At 34.5% G+C, this 18,727-nt stretch overlaps 1 protein-coding gene and 1 non-coding gene across 4 annotated transcripts; one reads left to right on the top strand and one right to left on the bottom strand.

The window, feature by feature from the left end:
• The first annotated feature begins 598 nt into the window (after positions 1-598).
• Positions 599-672, top strand: TRNAV-AAC (transfer RNA valine (anticodon AAC)). The gene has a single exon. It is a non-coding gene; the product is annotated as a tRNA-Val (tRNA).
• Positions 673-4,111: 3,439 nt separating this feature from the next.
• LOC100795050 (growth-regulating factor 9) lies at positions 4,112-7,788 on the bottom strand. 3 transcript variants are annotated; one of them, XM_006573382.4, is made up of 5 exons: positions 7,377-7,788; positions 6,969-7,274; positions 6,258-6,554; positions 5,910-6,146; positions 4,112-4,602 (listed from the first exon to the last, which is right to left on the bottom strand). In XM_006573382.4, the coding sequence occupies exons 1-5, from the start codon at positions 7,423-7,425 to the stop codon at positions 4,220-4,222; spliced, it is 1,272 nt and encodes a 423-aa protein (XP_006573445.1). In that variant the 5' UTR covers positions 7,426-7,788; the 3' UTR covers positions 4,112-4,219. The 3 variants fall into 3 exon arrangements, with proteins under 3 accessions (XP_006573445.1, XP_006573444.1, XP_003516472.2); XM_006573381.4 differs by having other exon boundaries at positions 5,910-6,554; XM_003516424.5 differs by having other exon boundaries at positions 5,910-6,554; positions 6,969-7,268.
• Between the last annotated feature and the right edge of the window lie 10,939 nt (positions 7,789-18,727).

The raw sequence follows: 18,727 nt of genomic DNA, 5'->3' as shown, positions 1-18,727 counted from the left end.
TAACTACTTTTTTATTTTTTCAAAAATAGCATTAGTAAATAAAAAGACAAGATTCTTAAAGTGAGGATTTTACTCTGCTTATACTAGAATCAATCATATTGTAAAATTAAATTAATCATACTTTAAAAATTGATGTAATACTTTTTTTTATTGGTGCGGAGTATTTATTAACTTTGTTGATGAATGATCTTTATCGGAGAACTTAAGTAACTATCTTTAATAAAAAAAAATTCAATAATATTTTTTTTTATTTACAAAATTCGAATATGATACTTTATTTAAAAAAATTGACTTAAGACCGTTCAGACTAATGAATTTTTGATTGATATACTACTCATTTAAAGTAATGTTTGTTATAGTGATAATAATATATAATTGTGGCTAATTTTGTATGGATATTCATGCATAATAGTACAAATGCTTATGTACTATAAATATTATATTTTATTTCACACATTTAGTGGTGTGGTATTCCACGGTATGCAACTGAATAAAACTTAATAGTTAATATTATGCATTTATCAAGTAAAAAAAAAAAAATATGTGCATACTTCATACTGTAATTAAATGATAAAAGAAGAATAGATATAACGTAAGTGGTGTCGTGGTGTAGTTGGTTATCACGTCAGTCTAACACACTGAAGGTCTCCGGTTCGAGTCCGGGCGACGCCACATTATCTTCACAATCAATTTTCATTTTCCGTTACCTCTGATAGTATCTATTCAAAGTATATGCAGTGCACGAAGGTAATTCACGAGCACACCATAAACTAAATCTGCCAGCATTGCTACACAAATATAAAAAAATAATAAAAGTTCAAGATTTCATTTTTTCCCCAAAATACTCATTCAATGAAAATAATTCTATAGATAACACATGTTAAATTTATGAAAGAAAGTTTTGGTTCAATTTCCACATAATATAACATTGAGTATAAACAAAAAAATCTTTAAGTATGAGTAAGTTGAACTCAAAAATTAATCACATAATTAACTCAAATGATTAAAATTTATAAAAATATCTTAAAATTTCACAAGAGAATCAAAGACCACAAGTCCAAGAGTTAAAAAAAATCACTAAACAATCCTACTTGATAATTGTTGTATGGTAAGAAGAACTCCTTCTTATAATCTCCATTTGATTAAAAAGTCTAATGGTACAATTGATCAAGCTTTTCCTTACATCAACATTTGCTATGACAACCCTAATGACCATTGGATTGTCATGCTTTATGATGATATTCCCATAATCAACATCTAAGAAGGAGACAAGAGGAGTCACATCCTTTAACACTTAAGTATTTTGGAATTATATTGAATAAATGCATACCTTTTAAGAGAATTTATAATACATAATTACTTAAATGAGTTTTTTTATCTTAAATTTATAAGTCCTATAATATCATAGATTAAAAAAATTTACACAAATTTACTCAAATATTAAAGTTGATAGAATAAAAGTGTTTAACTTAAGGCACATTAAATTATGTTATTGAAAAATGATTCTCTAACTGATAAAAATGAATTAAGTAATAGTTGTTTATATAAAAAATTACTTAACTAACACACTGTCAAATCATATGTTCGAATGATAAAAACTTATAAAACACCTGTACAGAAAATGCTCTTTGGGCGTTTAATTCTTATATTTGTCGCGTTCTCCTATGATTATCCATAAATATTGATAGAGTTGATTCCAGAATTAAGGGACCTATGATTGTCAATTGTCACTGATTTTGTAAGGATGTTCATGGAAATAAAAACTAGTGTATTCTAAAAGAGTTTGATGGTTAACGTAAAATATTTCTATTACGGTATACTTCTCGCTTATCGTTGCTGCTATGTTGTACAGTACCTATTTTATTTATCCAAGAAAATGCTAGCATATTATATTAGTCAAAAATATTTAAACTACAAAAAGCATATGGTGCTTTTACATCAAATGGTTTTGTGGTGTAGTTGGTTCTATGGTTCGAGTCTGGGCGAAGCCAATATTGAAAGTACTGCAAATCTCTCATTGTGTCTTTTGCATAACTCTACTCAAGAACTAATGTTTAGTTTGCATCTTCTCCCAATCAAACCAGAGAAATTGGCATCAATGGAATTGAATTTTAAAATAATCAAAACAGATGTTCTCAAATAGTATAGGAAAATGCCAAGGGTGCACGCAAAAAACAAGGGTGCATTCTTGTGCAACACTTGGAAGAGTTTTTAAAAGCTTCGTACTAGAAACATGAAGCTTTTTCAAGTAGAGAAGCTCTCAAGAACTCTTTTAGCCTTGTTTTGAAACAGACTTTTAGAAAAATATAATTTTGGTCCCTAGCCAAAAATTTTGTTTCAAGTTGAGTCTTTAGTTTGTTTGAGTAAGTCGGTTGTTCCATCATTTTTCTACACTAATTTGGTTACCATGATAGCTAAGTTGATGAGAGCATCATTTTAGTCTCTTTAAAGGACATGAGAGATCAAGCTAAAACAAAACATTCAAATGAGCGACTAAAATTATATTTATCCCTTGATTATTGCAAAAAGACCTGCACCTATGACAATGTGCTATGTGCATGTAAAGTTAGGAGTGAGATTTGGAGAAGTCCATCCAGACTAATTGAGCACACAATTATTAGAGTGCACTTAAAGACCATATCAATGACATATGAGATTCTGAAATTTGAAGTAGGCTCCCACAGAATAAGCATGGCAGCAAACAAGACAGACCATACTTGCTATGATGCTAGTGATTGGCCTTTGTGCTTGTAGGAATTGAAAGGACCATTGGAGACTATGAAAACTCATTTGAGCAACATGAGGCTTCATGATCAAGTGAAACATGACATGACATGCCAGAGTCATGTCTCTGACCCCACTAGGCTGAAGAGTGGATACGAGCTCAACACCAAAAAGAAAGTGAAATAACATAGCAGAGATCATCAGTAATGGTCTTCAAAAGCAAGAATTGTATTCTGTACATTCTGTTAAGGAAAAATAGATTCAAAAAGGAACATGTCAAGGTTCTTTGGAGTGAGAAAAATTGGATGCTTATGAAAGTGTACTTGTTTATTCATACTTCTTGAACTCGTTATGGAAGCGTGGGTCTCTAGACTGTCTATTTAACACACATACTAGTATCTATTTAACTCATAAGTTATATACATGAGATTCTCAGTTATTGGACAGTCTTGCTAAATAATTTTTTTTAAAAAAGAATCATAGTTTATTGTTTAATTTTTTTTATACATGAATAGTTATTAAATGTTTAATGTTATATTCATTAGTCTTAATCATTTTTCAATTTTTAATACGTTTTTTTTTATAATTTTTCAGATATTCCAATCATTTTTTTTCATTCGGTATGTGGACTAACTCGCTAACCTATGCATTAAGTGAACATAACACAAACTATATATATTGAAAAAAAGACCCAATTAATTTAATTAGTCAGTCCTTTCTATTTCATTTTTTTAAAAAAAGACCCAATTAATTTAATTAGTCAGCCCTTTCTATTTCATTTTTTTATCCATAAGAATTAAACTTACATATTAAATTTATAACAACTCATGGATACTATTTAATCCATTGAGTTCAACTCCCTTAATGTTTCACTTCATTTAAATACAAGTAATTGCAACTGATCTATTGATTCACACTAAAAATATAGAAGAAAAATATTTCAATATCTAGATATTTGGTTTTGAACCATGCAACCTTACTTGGAAGCTGCAAACTACAACGGGTCTTCGATGGAAAAAGAAGAATGATGGCTAAGGCTTCTACTAAAGGGAAAATTTGATTTTTACCCTAAGTACCCACATGGATGACACAGGACTGGAGCACATAACATATCACGTGACTGACATTTATTAATTTTAGGGACATTTTAATCAATTATTTACTTTTGGAAACCAATTTGCCAATACAATATAATTTCAAAAGCTAAAATTTTTTATTCACTCTATTCAAAACTGCAAAAAGAAATGTAGCAGCAACACCATGTGGTGGCGTGGTGTAGTTGGTTATCATATCAGTCTAACACACTGAAGGTCTCTGGTTCAAGTCCGGGTGACCCCAATTTGTTATATTTTTTTCCACTTTACTTCACATTGTGAGGATGACATGATTAAAAACAAACACATGGTTAATCTTTTCTTCATGGAGATCATTGTTCAGTCCACACATAACTGAGACCTCAAATGTTACAAGTTAAAACAAAACACATAAGTGCTTCTCAGAAAGAAGCATAGCTACACTCATTCAAGGTGTCACTGATGGTGGTATCAGTGTCACTGGTACTTTGACTTTTCTCATTACATTGTATGAATGGTTCACTTGCTGGGACTGACATGGAAAGATTTGTGTTTGGAATTGCACAATGCGCTTTCTGCATTTTGGTTGTGACTGAAGAGTTAGGCAACCGCGCAATGGTAACTGCCGGTTCATGGCTTGTGAGCCGCTTTTTAGCACCTCTGTGCATGTGTGTGGCACAGTACTTCTGACCCGGAAGAACAGCACTCTTGCATTGCCACTTCTTACCATCTGTTCTCCGGCACCTACCGGATGCAGATTCTATGTTGGTTCTGTCATTCAGGTATGAAGGGTTGCAACCAGAAACTGAAATTGCAGCAAAAAAAAAAAACAAGAATGTTCTATCAACTTTCTGTTAAAAAGTTTTCCCTTTATAGTTATTAATAACATCAGCACACAAGAGTTGCACAAGCTTAGCATTTTTTTTTCTGAAATGAGAGATGTAATTTCTGAAATAGTCACAGAAAGTACAAGTCCAGGGAAGTACTGAATTATAACATGTATAGGGAGGAAGTTACTAATGATTAATATGAGAAATAAGAACAATAATTATTTACTATTAAATCATATTTGAATGTTTGAGATTGAAAGATAAATGCACAATACCTTTTTAAGTAGTCATGTGACTACTAACTAACTTTTAATCTTGATATGATCGAAATTTATAATGCTCACATTCTTAAAATGAGATTGTTCTAGTTATATATATCCCTCGGATTGGGATGGGAAGGAGTAAAAGCATTTTTCACCACAATCAAGTCTTTTAGCAGGGATAACCTGTCTTTTTCTTTAATATCAATTTAATAATATATGTAAATGCAATCATTCACATGCTTTCTATATTTATGCTGCTGATGAAGTTTCTGACAGAAAATAGTACTCATCCTTATTACTCTAAAAATGGAATGTTAACATCCACAAATCACTTGATGTATCTTTTGCATAACTCTACTCAAGAACTAATGTTTGGTTTGCATCTTCTCCCAACAAGTGATTGAAACTAGAGAAGATAGCTTCTTTGAACTTGTATCTTAACATGATCAAAAGACTAATATTCTCAAACAATATAACAAAATGTCACGGGCATGAAAAAAAAATAAGTGTATTCTGAGGAACACTTAATTCTATGCAAAAAGACCAGTATCTATGGGGGTGTGTTATGTGCAGGTAAAGTTAGGAGTGGGATTTGGAGAAGTCCATCTAGACTAATTGAGCACACAACTATTAGAGTGCACTTAAAGACCATAACCATGACATGAGATTCTGAAATTTGAATTAGACCCCACAGAACAAGCAAGATAACAAACAAGACAGAACATACTTGCTATGATGCTATTGATTCTCCTTCGTATTTGTAGGGATTGGTAGGACCATGTGAGACTATTAAGAAACATTTGAGCAACATGAGGCTCCATGATCAAGTGAAATATTATATGACATTGTCATGTCACTGACCCCACTAAAGGAAAAAAAGGTTTGATTGGATTTGGGTTTGTTGTTCTGGCGGTGTGGGGGAAGAAATGGTATCTGTCCGTATTCTGTAATCCTCTAGTCCTACAAAATATATTGAAAAATACAGAAATTGTTGCAAGTTGCAACCCCACCAAAATTACCTTGAAGAACACTCGTTGGGGAGAAGCCTATTCCAGTAGAAATGCCATTAGTGTCACCAACAATTCTTCCTTTCCCACCACTTTTAACACTGATGTTGTTGCTGATACAGCTCTTGGACTTGTTATCTTTCTGGCATATATTTAGGCAACTTCCTCTATCTGAAGCAATGGATGTCACACTGCTGAAGGTGGCCATCTTAGGAGCAACTGGAGTGGCAAGAGTGGATCCAGGGGACACTGCAGACGCAGAAGAAAACGATGTGAGGTAGTCAGCATAACTTGCACTATTTTTCCACCTATTATTAGCAGAAGAGCAATTGGCAACACTGAGACTCCTTGATGGGGTACTTGATGTGTCACTATGTCGAATGGCCATAAGGTTTGGATTTGAAATTTCAAATTGTGTCCTTGAGGCGGGTTTGTTGTGTGACTTGCTAGATGGCTTTGTTGCCAGATGAGAGTTAATTTGAGATGTTTCCACAGGCTTTCTTGAACGATTTCGACCTCTATGCATGTGTCTTTCACAGTACTTCTGGTTAGGCACCACATTCTTACCACACCTCCATTTCTTTCCATCAGTTCTTCTACACCTATGAGGCTCTGGATCCACCATACTCCCATGATCAAAACCCAGGAAACTGTATTCTGTAACCAAAAGAAATGAACAAAAATTAAAAACAAGCTCATCATTACCTCACAATTACATAAACAAACACAACCTTTTAGCATAAAAAAGATTTGAATTTAGGCTTACCTTTGAACATTTCAAAATCACAAAATGAATCCTTACACTAAATTAAATCCACTAGCAAGCATTTGCCCAAATCTTGGAAGTTCGAACCAAACAAAACAAAACTTATCCAACAATTAACTCCAAAAGAAACAAGTACTAATTCATTCCAAGATAGAATCAAACATGACACTGACTCATCCTATAATAAAAATTAAACAACACCACAACTTAGTTTTAAACAAACAAAAAAAGTAAAACTTTATTATACATAAAAATAAACATAGAAAAGGGTATGATCAGTTGATCAAAGGTTATTTATTACAAACCTGACATGTTGCTCGGGAATTGCACAAGGTGATAAGGAGGAGGAAGATTATATGCCAAATGGTTGAAGATGAAAACTTGATGGTGAAGCTCACGCCTCTGAGCTTCAGTGATCACATGGTTTATTTCTTGTGGAGCAGAATGAGAAGCATCAACCCCGAGATGAAGTTCAACACTGTAGGAAGAAGTGTTCTCTTTCTCTTCCTTGACCACAACAACCCTCTTTCTTTCATCAACAACAACAACACCAACATCACCTACCATCTTGTGTCCCATGTCAATCTTCTTCTGGGGTCCACCTCCTACCCCTCAAAAAAGACACAAACATAAGACAAGAAAAAAAATAATAAAAAGGTGCTAATGAAGAAGAATGTGATGATGGGCAAAAGGGGAGAGAGTGGAAGAGAAACCAGAAGTGTTGTGTGAAGAGGGAACAGTTCGAAGAGGCTTAGCTTCCATTGTCACATTCACATGAAGGCTTTTTTTTCCTTTTTCTCTAGAGGGTCTGTATCTGATAGTGATGATCAAGGGGGAAAAAAGCTTCTTTTCTTACTTTTTTTCCGTGTGAATAATAAAAAACTGTTAAAAGGGGATTCAGAAAGGGTAAGCTCGGCACGGAAGTGCTTCTGCTGCTGCCTCCATTTACTTCTATTGAAAGATGCAAAATGTGGAGAGAGAGAGAGAGAGAGAGAGAGTGGTGTCAGAAGTTTCTGACAAACAGCTTATTACGTTGCAAGACTTTGCAGCAGTCACGTTCAGACAAACAAAATGAACCTTACGTTGTTTGTACACTAGACTGTTCAACATTGTTAGGCGCGTGACCACTCCACTATCCATTCTTTTACCAACAATATATTTATTTTGGTAGAGAACAACGTTTTCTCTAAGAGGTAATCTTATTCTAATAGAGTAAGATGATTATACTCATTATAGATGTAGACAAAGGAATTGTTCTTTTTAGTCAACAAGATCTAACGTATTTGGCCATCATCTCATATTTTTTTTTGCAAAAAGAATTTACATTTCAAGGAGAGATATCTTATCACTCTTTCTGAATAGTCGCATTTAACCCTTGATAAAAATAGTAACATACTTTAATTTTGGAAATCTCTTATAATTTTTTACCATTTTCAAAATATATTCAAATTTCATCGTTATTTTAAAAATCACGTATAAAAAGTATTTCACAACTTGAACATTTATTTAGTAAGTTATGGGTTTGACTCATCCAAATTTTTTTTTAATCAAATAATCATTAGAACTAACTATTATAACTTACACATACCATTTTGATGTAATTGAATGAATTATAAAAATGACAATTTAATAAGTCTTTGTCAAGTATTCTTTTCATTCACTTTCATATAGGTGGACTTTATAAGTGTCTCATAATAAACACTTCAGCACATATATGTTATAGCCTATAAGTCCATTAAAAACAAATTATTCAACCTTCCACTTTTATTTCCTTTATGGTCCAACTACTTTTAATCCCTAGGGATGTCAAGTACTTGCAACCCTGCTTTTATCATAGAACTCAAAGACTTAATGGTTTTCATTGTTGGTGATTAATTAAGTATATGTTTAAGTCTCATCTCTAATGATGTTTTACACACAATATTACTTGTCAATTCTACATTAAAGGATATGCAAGATTTTTCTATGTTCTTATAAATACTAGGAATATTACTCCATTTGTAATTAGAACTTTTTCACATAGTTATGTGTAAGTTCAATATGTCTAGTGTAACACCTCATTTTTCGTAAAATAAATAATAAGAGTTTTATTTAAAAATTAATAAAGTTTTTAGAAATTAAATAAATGAGAGAGAATGATTTTTGTTAATTAAAATAATATTTTCATAGTATTAAAAAATAAATAAAGTAAATGATGTTTTAGAAAATAAAAGGATGTTTTAATTGATTATTCATTTAATGAAATAATAAAATAAAGTTAATTTTTATAAAATAATAAAATAAAATAAAAATAGAGTAAATAACAGATTCAGAGTACCCTAGTTATAAATAGAGACATTATGTGAGTTTTCATATTTACAATATGTTTCTACGCTTTCTCTTCCTCTCAAATTTGTTTTTCATTCTTCATTTTCCAAAACTCTCTTTTTTTCCGCATACACCCAAACCTATCTTAGTAAAATTATGATCCCAAACTTTTTAACCGTTGGATCATCCTGAAATTTTTGCATCACCTTCGGAACTCAATTTTTCATATTCTCACCGTTGGGATTTACGAAATAATTATTGTAGAGATAGAAGTTCCCCTCGCACAGAGATAGTGAAATTGAAACTTCAATCCCTTCTCCTTCTCTTTAACACTTGGAAAACCTAGCAAAACAACTAGAGAAAAAGCTTTAGGAATCTTAAGGAATCACTAGAGATGCCTTTATTTTTTTTGGACTACACATGTGAGCCCACTTATAGATAAATGATGAGTTTATCGCAATTGGGGTTAGAGTAAACATGTGTAGATATCCTTAGAGGATCAAATTATCGTTAATTTTGGGTTGTTTTGTGCGTTTTAATTTGATGCCCTGATGCGAATTGGATGGTTTAATTGTTTGTGTGTGTGTGTGTGTGTGTGTGTGTGTGTGTGTGTGTGTGTGTGTGTAATTAATCTCACTTTTTATAGGTAATTTTAAACTTTGGATAATATTTTTCAAACATTAACTATTTTATTAATTAATTATGTTTTCATTTTGTATCAAGGAAGAGAGAGCACAAAAAATGTGCTTTGTGATATTAAAATATTTTTCATAATTTATTAATATCACTCTTCAATTTTTAGTTTTTTTATGAAATTTATACTTCCATTTACTATTTAATCAAAAAGTTGAAAATTTTATTTGTAATTTTTTTAAAAATATTTACAAGAAACATTAAATTTCTTGTACTTTATTTGTCATCCTCCCTCTTCTCTCCTCCTTCCCTACTCATTATTTTCCAAATCTTTGTTTTATTTTCTCATATCTATAAACCCATATTTGGTTTTGATTTCTTTGTAACATTTTTCCCCATCTTTATCCAATCTACCATGATCTATTGATTTCGTTGGCGGGGGTTTGCATTTCGCTATAACTTAGGCGAGGAAGAGGAAAGGAGCACCTCCATGACATCCCTGACGACAAGAAGGAAGCGGGGTTTTGGTTGTTGTTGAAGAAGGGAAGAAGAAAAAAGAGGGTTATGGTGGTGATGGGTTGGAACTCCGGCTCCGACTGATGGTGCATGGTTGTGATGAAGTGCCTGCATGGTGGTTGTCCTCCACGACATTGTGAAGAAGATGAAGAAATGGCAAATTGTTGTATTTTTTAAAATATAAAAATTGTCATTATTCGTAATCTTAATAGCATCAGCTTAATTGAACAGAAAGGAACACATTGACGTATTTTTTTAAAAAAAAAATGAAGGACCAAATTGAACCTTTTAAAATAATTTGGGAACCAAATTAATAATTAAGCTAATAAAAAATATAAGAATTAGGCATAATACCTCAACCACCATCACCATCGCACCTTAAGCAAACAACCACCACCTCTAACCCCTAAATTTGAAGAACAATTAAAACTATAACTATTGAAGTTATGAGTTTTGAGCAATCAACTTTTAATATGAACAATTAAAACTATAACTAAATTCAAATCAGATCTGTCGTTCCTTTTGAAACCCTCCACCCACATCTTTTCTTCTTCACAAATGGAACAAAAGAGTATGCTCGTGTTGTACTTGTAGGCCATGTTTTTCCATCATGACCATGTTGATTTGCAAACAAATCTTATTTCAGCATCACAAATCTGAGAATGGTCATGCTACTGATAGCACAACCCATGTTGATCCAAGGCAAAACTAGAATCAACATCAATATTCCTCAAAGATGGCCATGTTTCTCTCAACACAACTCGTGCTAACCTCCACGCTGTTGTTTTAATTTTCATTATTATAAATAGAAAAATGGAGGCATTTTAGGTTAACTTTTTATTAATTTTGAACAACAAGGATTTTTTGAGTTTTAGAGCTGCACTAAGAACAATTAGGGTCATAATTTGCAAGTGTTTTGTATCTCAACCTTAACCAGACCCAACTGGTTCGGGCATAGTGGGGACCACTATGACTCGTTATTCTCGCCTATAGTCATGTTTCAACTATTATTCGAACTTGGCTCCAAATTCTTCCACGCACTCAAACATGAACACCACCTGTTCAACCTTATTCCCTACACAAACGCTGCCTCAGTTAACTGTTCCATGCTTAACCGTTTGTACCGCAGCCTTTCAAGCTCTCGCCACATTCAAGAACCATTTCCAGTTGCATTCTCTTGAAAATGTCGACGAGGTTACCATTGCAGGCATGTCAGGGAAAGTCAAAACCTAGGGGTCAAATCCACAGATTCGCGGTGTGTAGTGGGTTTGTCTCATTTGTCACGGTGTCGAATTCTCTCATGAAAATATATTGCAAGTCTGGGAATTTTGGGAAGGCTTTGATTGTGTTTGAGAATTTGAGTCATCCCGACATAGTTTCTTGGAATACTATGATTTTGGGGTTTGAGAAGAGTGTGGAAGATAGCAATTAGAACATACCAGATGACTACATACCAGCCCCACCCGAGATTGCTATAGAAGAAGCCAACACACACGAGAATAAGGTCTCAGCGAGCCTTCGAGCATCTAAAAAGGGCCATGATTGAAGCTCCAGTCCTAGCCCTTTCAGAATTTTTCGTCCCATTTGTGTTAGAGACTGCTTTTCTGGGAGTGCCATGGGCGCCGTTTTGATGCTAAAGGGCCATCCTATCGCTTTTTTCAATAAGAAGCTCAGCCCTTGCATGCAATGTGCCTCAACTTATATACAAGAGTTACATGCCATGACCATAGCCATTCGAAAATGGCGGCAATACCTTCTAGGCCACCAGTTCACCACACTTACAAATCACTAGAGTTTAAAGGAGTTTATGTCTCAGAATATTCAAACTCTAGAGTAACAATATTACTTATCGAAGTTGTTGGACTATGAATATTGGATTCAATACAAAAGTGGTCCTTCCAATGTGGTTGTCGACGTTCTCTCCTACCTAAATGCGGACCCTCGAGCCCAATTCTTCATTTTGTCTCTACCCAACTTCGAATTTATGGACCAATTCAGGCAGGCCCTCCAAGCCAGACCTAATTTTTAGGAGAAGCTGGAGTCTATCCAATCTAATCTGTCAGCTCACTCGAATTTCCAAATTCACCAGGGTCTGATTCTATGCAATGGAAGTATTTGGCTAAATTCCGATAATCCTTTCATTACCCCATTGTTGATGGAATTTCACACCACCCCCATTGGTGGACATCTGGGCATTGCTAAGATGTTGCATCGGGTTCCGTCCCATTTCACTTGGGACCATGTTTGCCGCGACATTTGACTTTTCGTTCGTTAGTGCCGCACCTGTCAACAGATTAAACATGTTAACAAACATCCCATTGGACTTCTCCAACCTTTACCCATTCCTTCTAGGATATAGGAAGACATTTCGCTCGATTTCATCACCCACCTCCCATACTCCCAAGGATTTTCGGTTATCATGGTGCTCGTTGACTGTTTTTCAAAGGGGGTGCATTTTGGGGCCATTCCCTCCTATTACACAACATTTAGGGTCGCAACTCTATTTCTTGATGTTGTCTGCAAACTACATGGCTTTCCTCGGATCATTATATTTGACCGGGATCCTATCTTCCTCAGCTCCTTCTAGAGGGAATTGTTCCAGCTAAGTGGTACCTCTTTGCAGATGAGTATTGCTTACAATTCCTAAATCGATGGTCAGATGTAGATAATGAATTGCGTTGTCAAACAGTATTTGCACTCCTTCACCCGTTCTCGACCTTCAAACTTGCACAAGTTCCTGGCCCTAGTTGAATGGTCCTATAATACTTCAATGCATTTGAGCACCAGGGTAACTCCTTATGAGGTCATTTACGGAAAACCTCCCCCATCCATCCCACACTACGTTTTTGGCTCCACCACTAATGAGGCTATGGATTCCCTGTTACTCATGTGTGATATAATTCACGCCTTACTCCATCGTCATTTTCTTAAGGCGCAAGAACACATGAAGTTCTACGCGGATGCCAAACGACAAGGTTGGACAATGGGTATATGTTAAACTCTGCCCCTATCGACAAGTTTCTATCACTGGAATTGCACATAACAAGCTTACCAAGCGCTTCTTTGGCCCATTTGAAATTTTCGAGTGTATTGGCAAGGTTTCCTATCGCTTGCAGTTGTCGGATAACGCCAGAATTCACCCAGTATTCCATTCTTCCTTCTTGCATCCTCATTATGGTCCGATAGTCCCTAATGTAGAACCTTTTCCCCCTCACGTAATTGAAAATAAACCTGTAGTCGAACCTATGGCTATTCTCTACCAAGTGGGATGATACTGTGGTACCCCCTAAACGAATGGTGTTAGTGCAATGGCATGGTCTTCCTCCTGAAGACACTACTTGGGAAGACTAAATTAAGCTCTGCCAAATTTACCACCTTGAGGACAAGGTGGATTTGTTAGCAGGGGGTATTGATAGCAATTAGAACATACTAGATGACAACATACCAATCCTGCCCGAGATTGCTATAGAAGAAGCCAACACACACAAGAATGAGGCCCATGCAGGACGACCGAAGAGAAATGTCAAGAGGCCGGCATACTTGGAGCACTACGTCTAGCTGATACAGAATTACAAATATAGATAAATAAAAGGAAGATATTTGTAGTAACTAAAATCCAAAAGTTTTTAGAAGTTTTTTAGTTGTTTAAGGAACATTTTTCCTTTTGTGAGTGGTCTCAAATTGGAGGATTCTGTTAGAATTCACTCTACAATTTGTATTTAAACAAACTTGCATCAATGAAAATGGCAGAGAAGAACTTTTAGTAATTACCCTTTAGTGTAATTAGGAGGTTCCTTGTCCTCAAAACAAGGCCCACTAGTCCTTTGTTCCTATCAGTGGATGCTTTGAATTTCACATGTTCTATGCATTTTTGTGGGATAACTTTTGCTTCGGTGACATATACTACTACTCTTGCATTTTGTTAGGGTGATCATGGGTTTTTATTTGGATAGAAATTGCATTCTCTTGTGGTTAAATGTGGATTTGGTTGTGAAGTTTTATAGGGAATGCACTTGTAACTATGTATTCAAGGTGGGGTATGTTAGATGAGGCTAGGAGAGTGTTTGATGAAATGCCTGAAAGAGATTTGGTTTTGTGGAATGCGATGATTTCAGGTTATGCTCAAATGGGGGAATGTTATAGGTTGGAAGCAGTTCTATTGTTTGTCAACATCGTAAGACAATGTATGTTAATTGACCATGTTTTGCTTACAAGTGCAATTTCAGCTTGTGGTCATATGAAAAACTTAGAGCTAGGGAGGCAGATACATAGCTTGACCCAGAAAGTGGGATATGGAACACATGTTTCAATTTGCAATGTTTTGATGTCAACTTATTCAAAATGTGAGGTCCCTAAAGATGCAAAAGTTGTTTTTGACTGCATTAGTAATCGGAACGTAGTGTCTTAGATGACAATGATTTCTATTGACGAAGATGTAGTGTCTCTCTTTAATGCAATGAGAATTGATGGCGTGTATCCAAATGATGTTACATTTATAGGATTAATACATGTTGTAACACTTAGGAATTTGGTGACAGAAGGTCTAAAGATTGATGGGTTATGCATAGCTGCTTTTTGTCAGAACAAACTGTCTCTAATAGCTTGATTACCATGTATGCCAAGTTTGAGTGCATTCAAGAATCAAACAAGATTTTTTAGGAGCTTAATTGTCGAGAAACAGTATCATGGAATGCATTAATTTTAGGGTATGCTCAAAATGGCTTGTACAAAGAAGCTTTGCTTGCATTTTTCCTTTGCAGTTAAGGAAATAAAGCCCAATCAATACACATTTGGTAGTGTGTTAAATGTTATTGCTGCTGCTGAGGATATATCATTGAACCATGGGCAACGTTGCCATTCTCACTTGCAAACTTGGTTTAAGCACTGATCCAATTGTTTCAGGGGCTCTGCTTGACATGTATGGCAAGCGGGGAGACATAATTGAATCTCAAAGAGTGTTCAATAAGACACTTGAACGAACCCAGTTTGCTTGGACAACCATAATATTTTCCTATGCCCACCATGGAGACTTTGAGTAAGTGATGAGTTTGCATACAGAAATGGAAAGGTAAGGAATCAATCTAGACTCCATCACTTTCCTTTTTATTTTGGTTGCATGATGTAGAAAGGGCATGGTTGATGTCTTTGACTCTGGTAAAAAAACATTCAATTAAGCCAACCTCTGAGCATTATTCTATTATGGTGGACATGTTGGGCTGTGTTGGACGACTAAATGAGGTAGAAGAGTTGGTGCACTAGATTCTAGGAGGCCTTGGATTGTCAGTGTTGCAAAGTTTGCTTGGGTCTTATAGATTACATGAGAATATGGAAATGGCTGAGAAGGTTGTTGGTAGGTTGATAGAAATGGATCCTGCAAGTTCAAGTCCATATGTGCTAATGGCAAACTTGTATGCTGAGAAAGGGAACTGGGAGATAGAAATGGATCCTGCAAGTTCTTGTCCATATGTGCTAATGGCAAACTTGTATGCTGAGAAAGGGAAGTGGGAGATAAAAATGGCTAAGAAGGTTGTTGGTAGGTTGATAGAAATGGATCCTGCAAGTTCAGGTCCATATGTGCTAATGGCAAACTTGTATGCTGAGAAAAGGAAGTGGGAGAAAGTTGCTGATGTGCAAAGAGGGATGAGAAGGAGGGGGGAGTAAAGAAGGAAGTAGGATTTAGTTGGGTGGATGTTTCTAATGTTGTTTCCTTATAGTTGCATGGTTTCTCCTTTGGGGAAAGGTCACATCCAGAGTTTGAGAATATTTGTAAAATGACAGAGTTTTTGGGATTGCAAATGAAATTTTTGAAAGAGAGCAGAGAAAGGGAAGGAGAGTGGTATCATGTGTAACAAATCTTAAGATAATTGAGGAATTTGTATTGATGAGCTATGGATTTCTAACTTGATCTTATTCATTAAAAAAAGAAATTTTTTTCATTTATATATTGAATTGTACTCAATTTTCAAGTTAAAAATTTGTGCCCTGGGACTTTAAGTTCGACTTTGATGGTTTGCTATAACTTTTTTTCCTTGTAAGAGAAAAACACAAAGAAAAATGTGTTAAACCTTTTTGTTTAAAAAAACATCATTGGTTGTGTTTTGATCTGGATCATTGTTATTGTGTGAATTCAGGAAAATTAGGGATTTATATTATTGCTTTGCATATGTTTGTTCAAACGTGTCTTAGAAAAATTAGGAATTTTCATTATTGACCTTTAATATGAAGAAGAATGGTGACAATATGAGTAAATAATAGCTGAAGTTGTACAAGTAAATTATTGGATGAAGTTCTTATATGTATTTTTTGTGAGCCATAACATAGCCTTGTTTACACTTTACAGTAACAATTTTGTTTTTGAACAACTTAATATGTTTTTGTGTTCTTACCAAAATCCGGATCCGTGACACATTAGGGTGGACATGGCTGAGTGGGGTCCCGAACTTCACATGCCGACTTGGAGAAGTGCCTTTGACAGGAGGGGAGCCAACAAAACAAATGACTCAAACGCTCAAGTAAGGATGTGTGTTAGGAAAATAAAGCAAGTATATGCTTGATAAAGCTCGTGTGAGCGAAAGAGAGAAAGGGGGATACCGACTTGTTGCCGTGTGCTAAGTGTGTAAGCAAGTCGTATATGACTGTCGTGTTGAGGTATTCGATGAAACCTGTATTTATAGTAGTTTGAACGTGATTGTTGGTCTTTGTTTGTAAGGGCTGTTGTAGCCTTATAGATAATAGCCGAGAGATAATGTGACATTATAAATAATTTAATATCTACCAATAGATAAGATATTTAAATATATTTTAATATTAGTTAGGTTAGAGATAACCTGTTTATTAGGAAGTTTGACTGCTAAAGACCAAGCGTCCGCGCTCCTGTAGCAAGGCTGACGTAGAGGATTGACACGTGTCTCTTAGTGCCGCATAAATTTTGTGAGTCTTTGACAGTACAACTTTTAAAAATGAAAGTAATAATTGTGTTTCCCCGTGAATACAGTGTCTCATGAAAACCATGCAGGCAATGCCAATTTTTAGACAGACAGAAAGTACTATTGAAGAATTGAGGATGCAATAAATTTTATCAATAACAGGTTTTCAGTGGGTGATCCTGCGGCTTAAGCAACACCTTTTCTGCCAGCAGCTTCTTTTACTCTGGCTTCTCATGATCTATTGACTGCCAGCACATTGAATCCGTTGGCAAGCACAAGTTGCTGAACGTAACAGTTCAATCTGACCAAAAGTTTGGCGATGCATTTTGGGAAGGCAAGTCAGAGACATCCAGAAGGCATTAATAATGCAAATAGCATTGATAATGGTTTCTTTTTAAACATAGCTGGTGCAATCATTTTAGATGCAGTGAGCTGTTGTTCGCTGCAAAAAGAAATCTGATAATTGCTCAACTGGTCAAGACAGAGACACTGTCCGCTGTTATTTTGGCTCTAATTACCTCTGGGATTATTCTCTCCTCTTGTCAAATTTTCTTCTGATCTTTCAGCTTATCCTCCCCCACCTTATAATCCTCTAAACTTCAGCTGAATTTTATGCTTATCTATGATAACTTTTTCCATAAAATGCTTAGCATTCCATGTTTCAAACTCTTCCTGAAATTATTTAGAGCCATATTATATGGAGCTATTTAGCCCTCACTATTGACTTGATTGTTTTTCTACTTGTTGCAGAGAACTGGTGTCAAAAGCATGGTAACTATGCACCACACAAGATCCTTGTTGAAGCAGCGAAACTTTTAATGCAACGCGATAGAGGCATGCATATTTGCATGGTGTTTCTAGAAAAGTTCCCATTCCCAGCACTACTCTTCAAGGTAGCAACTAAAACCCCATCAGAACATAAAGAAAAAGTAAACAGAAAATTAAGTGTAGCACCCACATGCCATTTCATTGATGTTCAATCAATGCCAATAAGGATGAGAATAGATTAGGCAACTTATGGAAGTAACAAGATAGGCAAAAGTTATTTTAAAATCTTATCTACTTCAAAAGAATAAGTTTTGCATCATTTTGAAAAGGTTGATGATGAATTATTATTATTATTATTTTACTGTAGTTGACCAAAAACAAAAATTTACTGTCATGTTTTAAATTATATACTTGTTGGTTTATTTAAAAAGTTTAAGCCTTTGCCTTGCATAAAGGTTTAAATCTATTACTCTATTTAGCAATAACTTTATTGACTTATTAGCAAGTATTATGCGCATTGGTGAGTATTTTTACAGAGAAATATGTAATTAGCTTAAATAAGTAAAAATATAAATAGCTTAGAGAGAGAAGGGTAAATTTAAAGATCAGTTTAAAAATATTAATTTGAGAGTATAGGTAATTGAGATTTCAGAAGAAAAATGAAATTTTGATTTAAAAAATTAAAAACGGGATTTGTGGGGAAAAAGACGGAAATCTTAACACACTAGAATTTTAAACAATTAAATAAGAGTAAAATAAGAGTAAAATTTATATATAAATTGTTAAATAAGAGTAAAATGATTCGTTATAAGGAAAATAATGTAAAATAGGATATTTTCTCTCATTTGAAAATAAAATCTCATATTTATAATATAGAAGTCGAATTAAAAATTCGTATTATAAAATAAGTTCTT

The sequence above is a fragment of the Glycine max genome, chromosome 1, assembly GCF_000004515.6.
Source record: "Glycine max cultivar Williams 82 chromosome 1, Glycine_max_v4.0, whole genome shotgun sequence".
NCBI classification, from domain to species: domain Eukaryota; kingdom Viridiplantae; phylum Streptophyta; class Magnoliopsida; order Fabales; family Fabaceae; genus Glycine; species Glycine max.
Note: the sequence above shows the minus strand (reverse complement) of the source record. Positions and strands in the feature narration are given on the sequence as shown.

What these genes read in the sequence shown, in the direction of transcription:
- LOC100795050 (XM_006573381.4), bottom strand. Translation starts at nt 7,425, where the DNA reads ATGGAAGCTAAGCCTCTTCGAACTGTTCCCTCTTCACACAACACTTCT. An exon ending in ATTCCCGAGCAACATGTCAG is followed by an intron (nt 6,555 to 6,968) that starts GTTTGTAATAAA and finishes TTTTGGTTACAG; the next exon opens with AATACAGTTTCCTGGGTTTT. An exon ending in CCCAACGAGTGTTCTTCAAG is followed by an intron (nt 4,603 to 5,909) that starts GTAATTTTGGTG and finishes CTGCAATTTCAG; the next exon opens with TTTCTGGTTGCAACCCTTCA.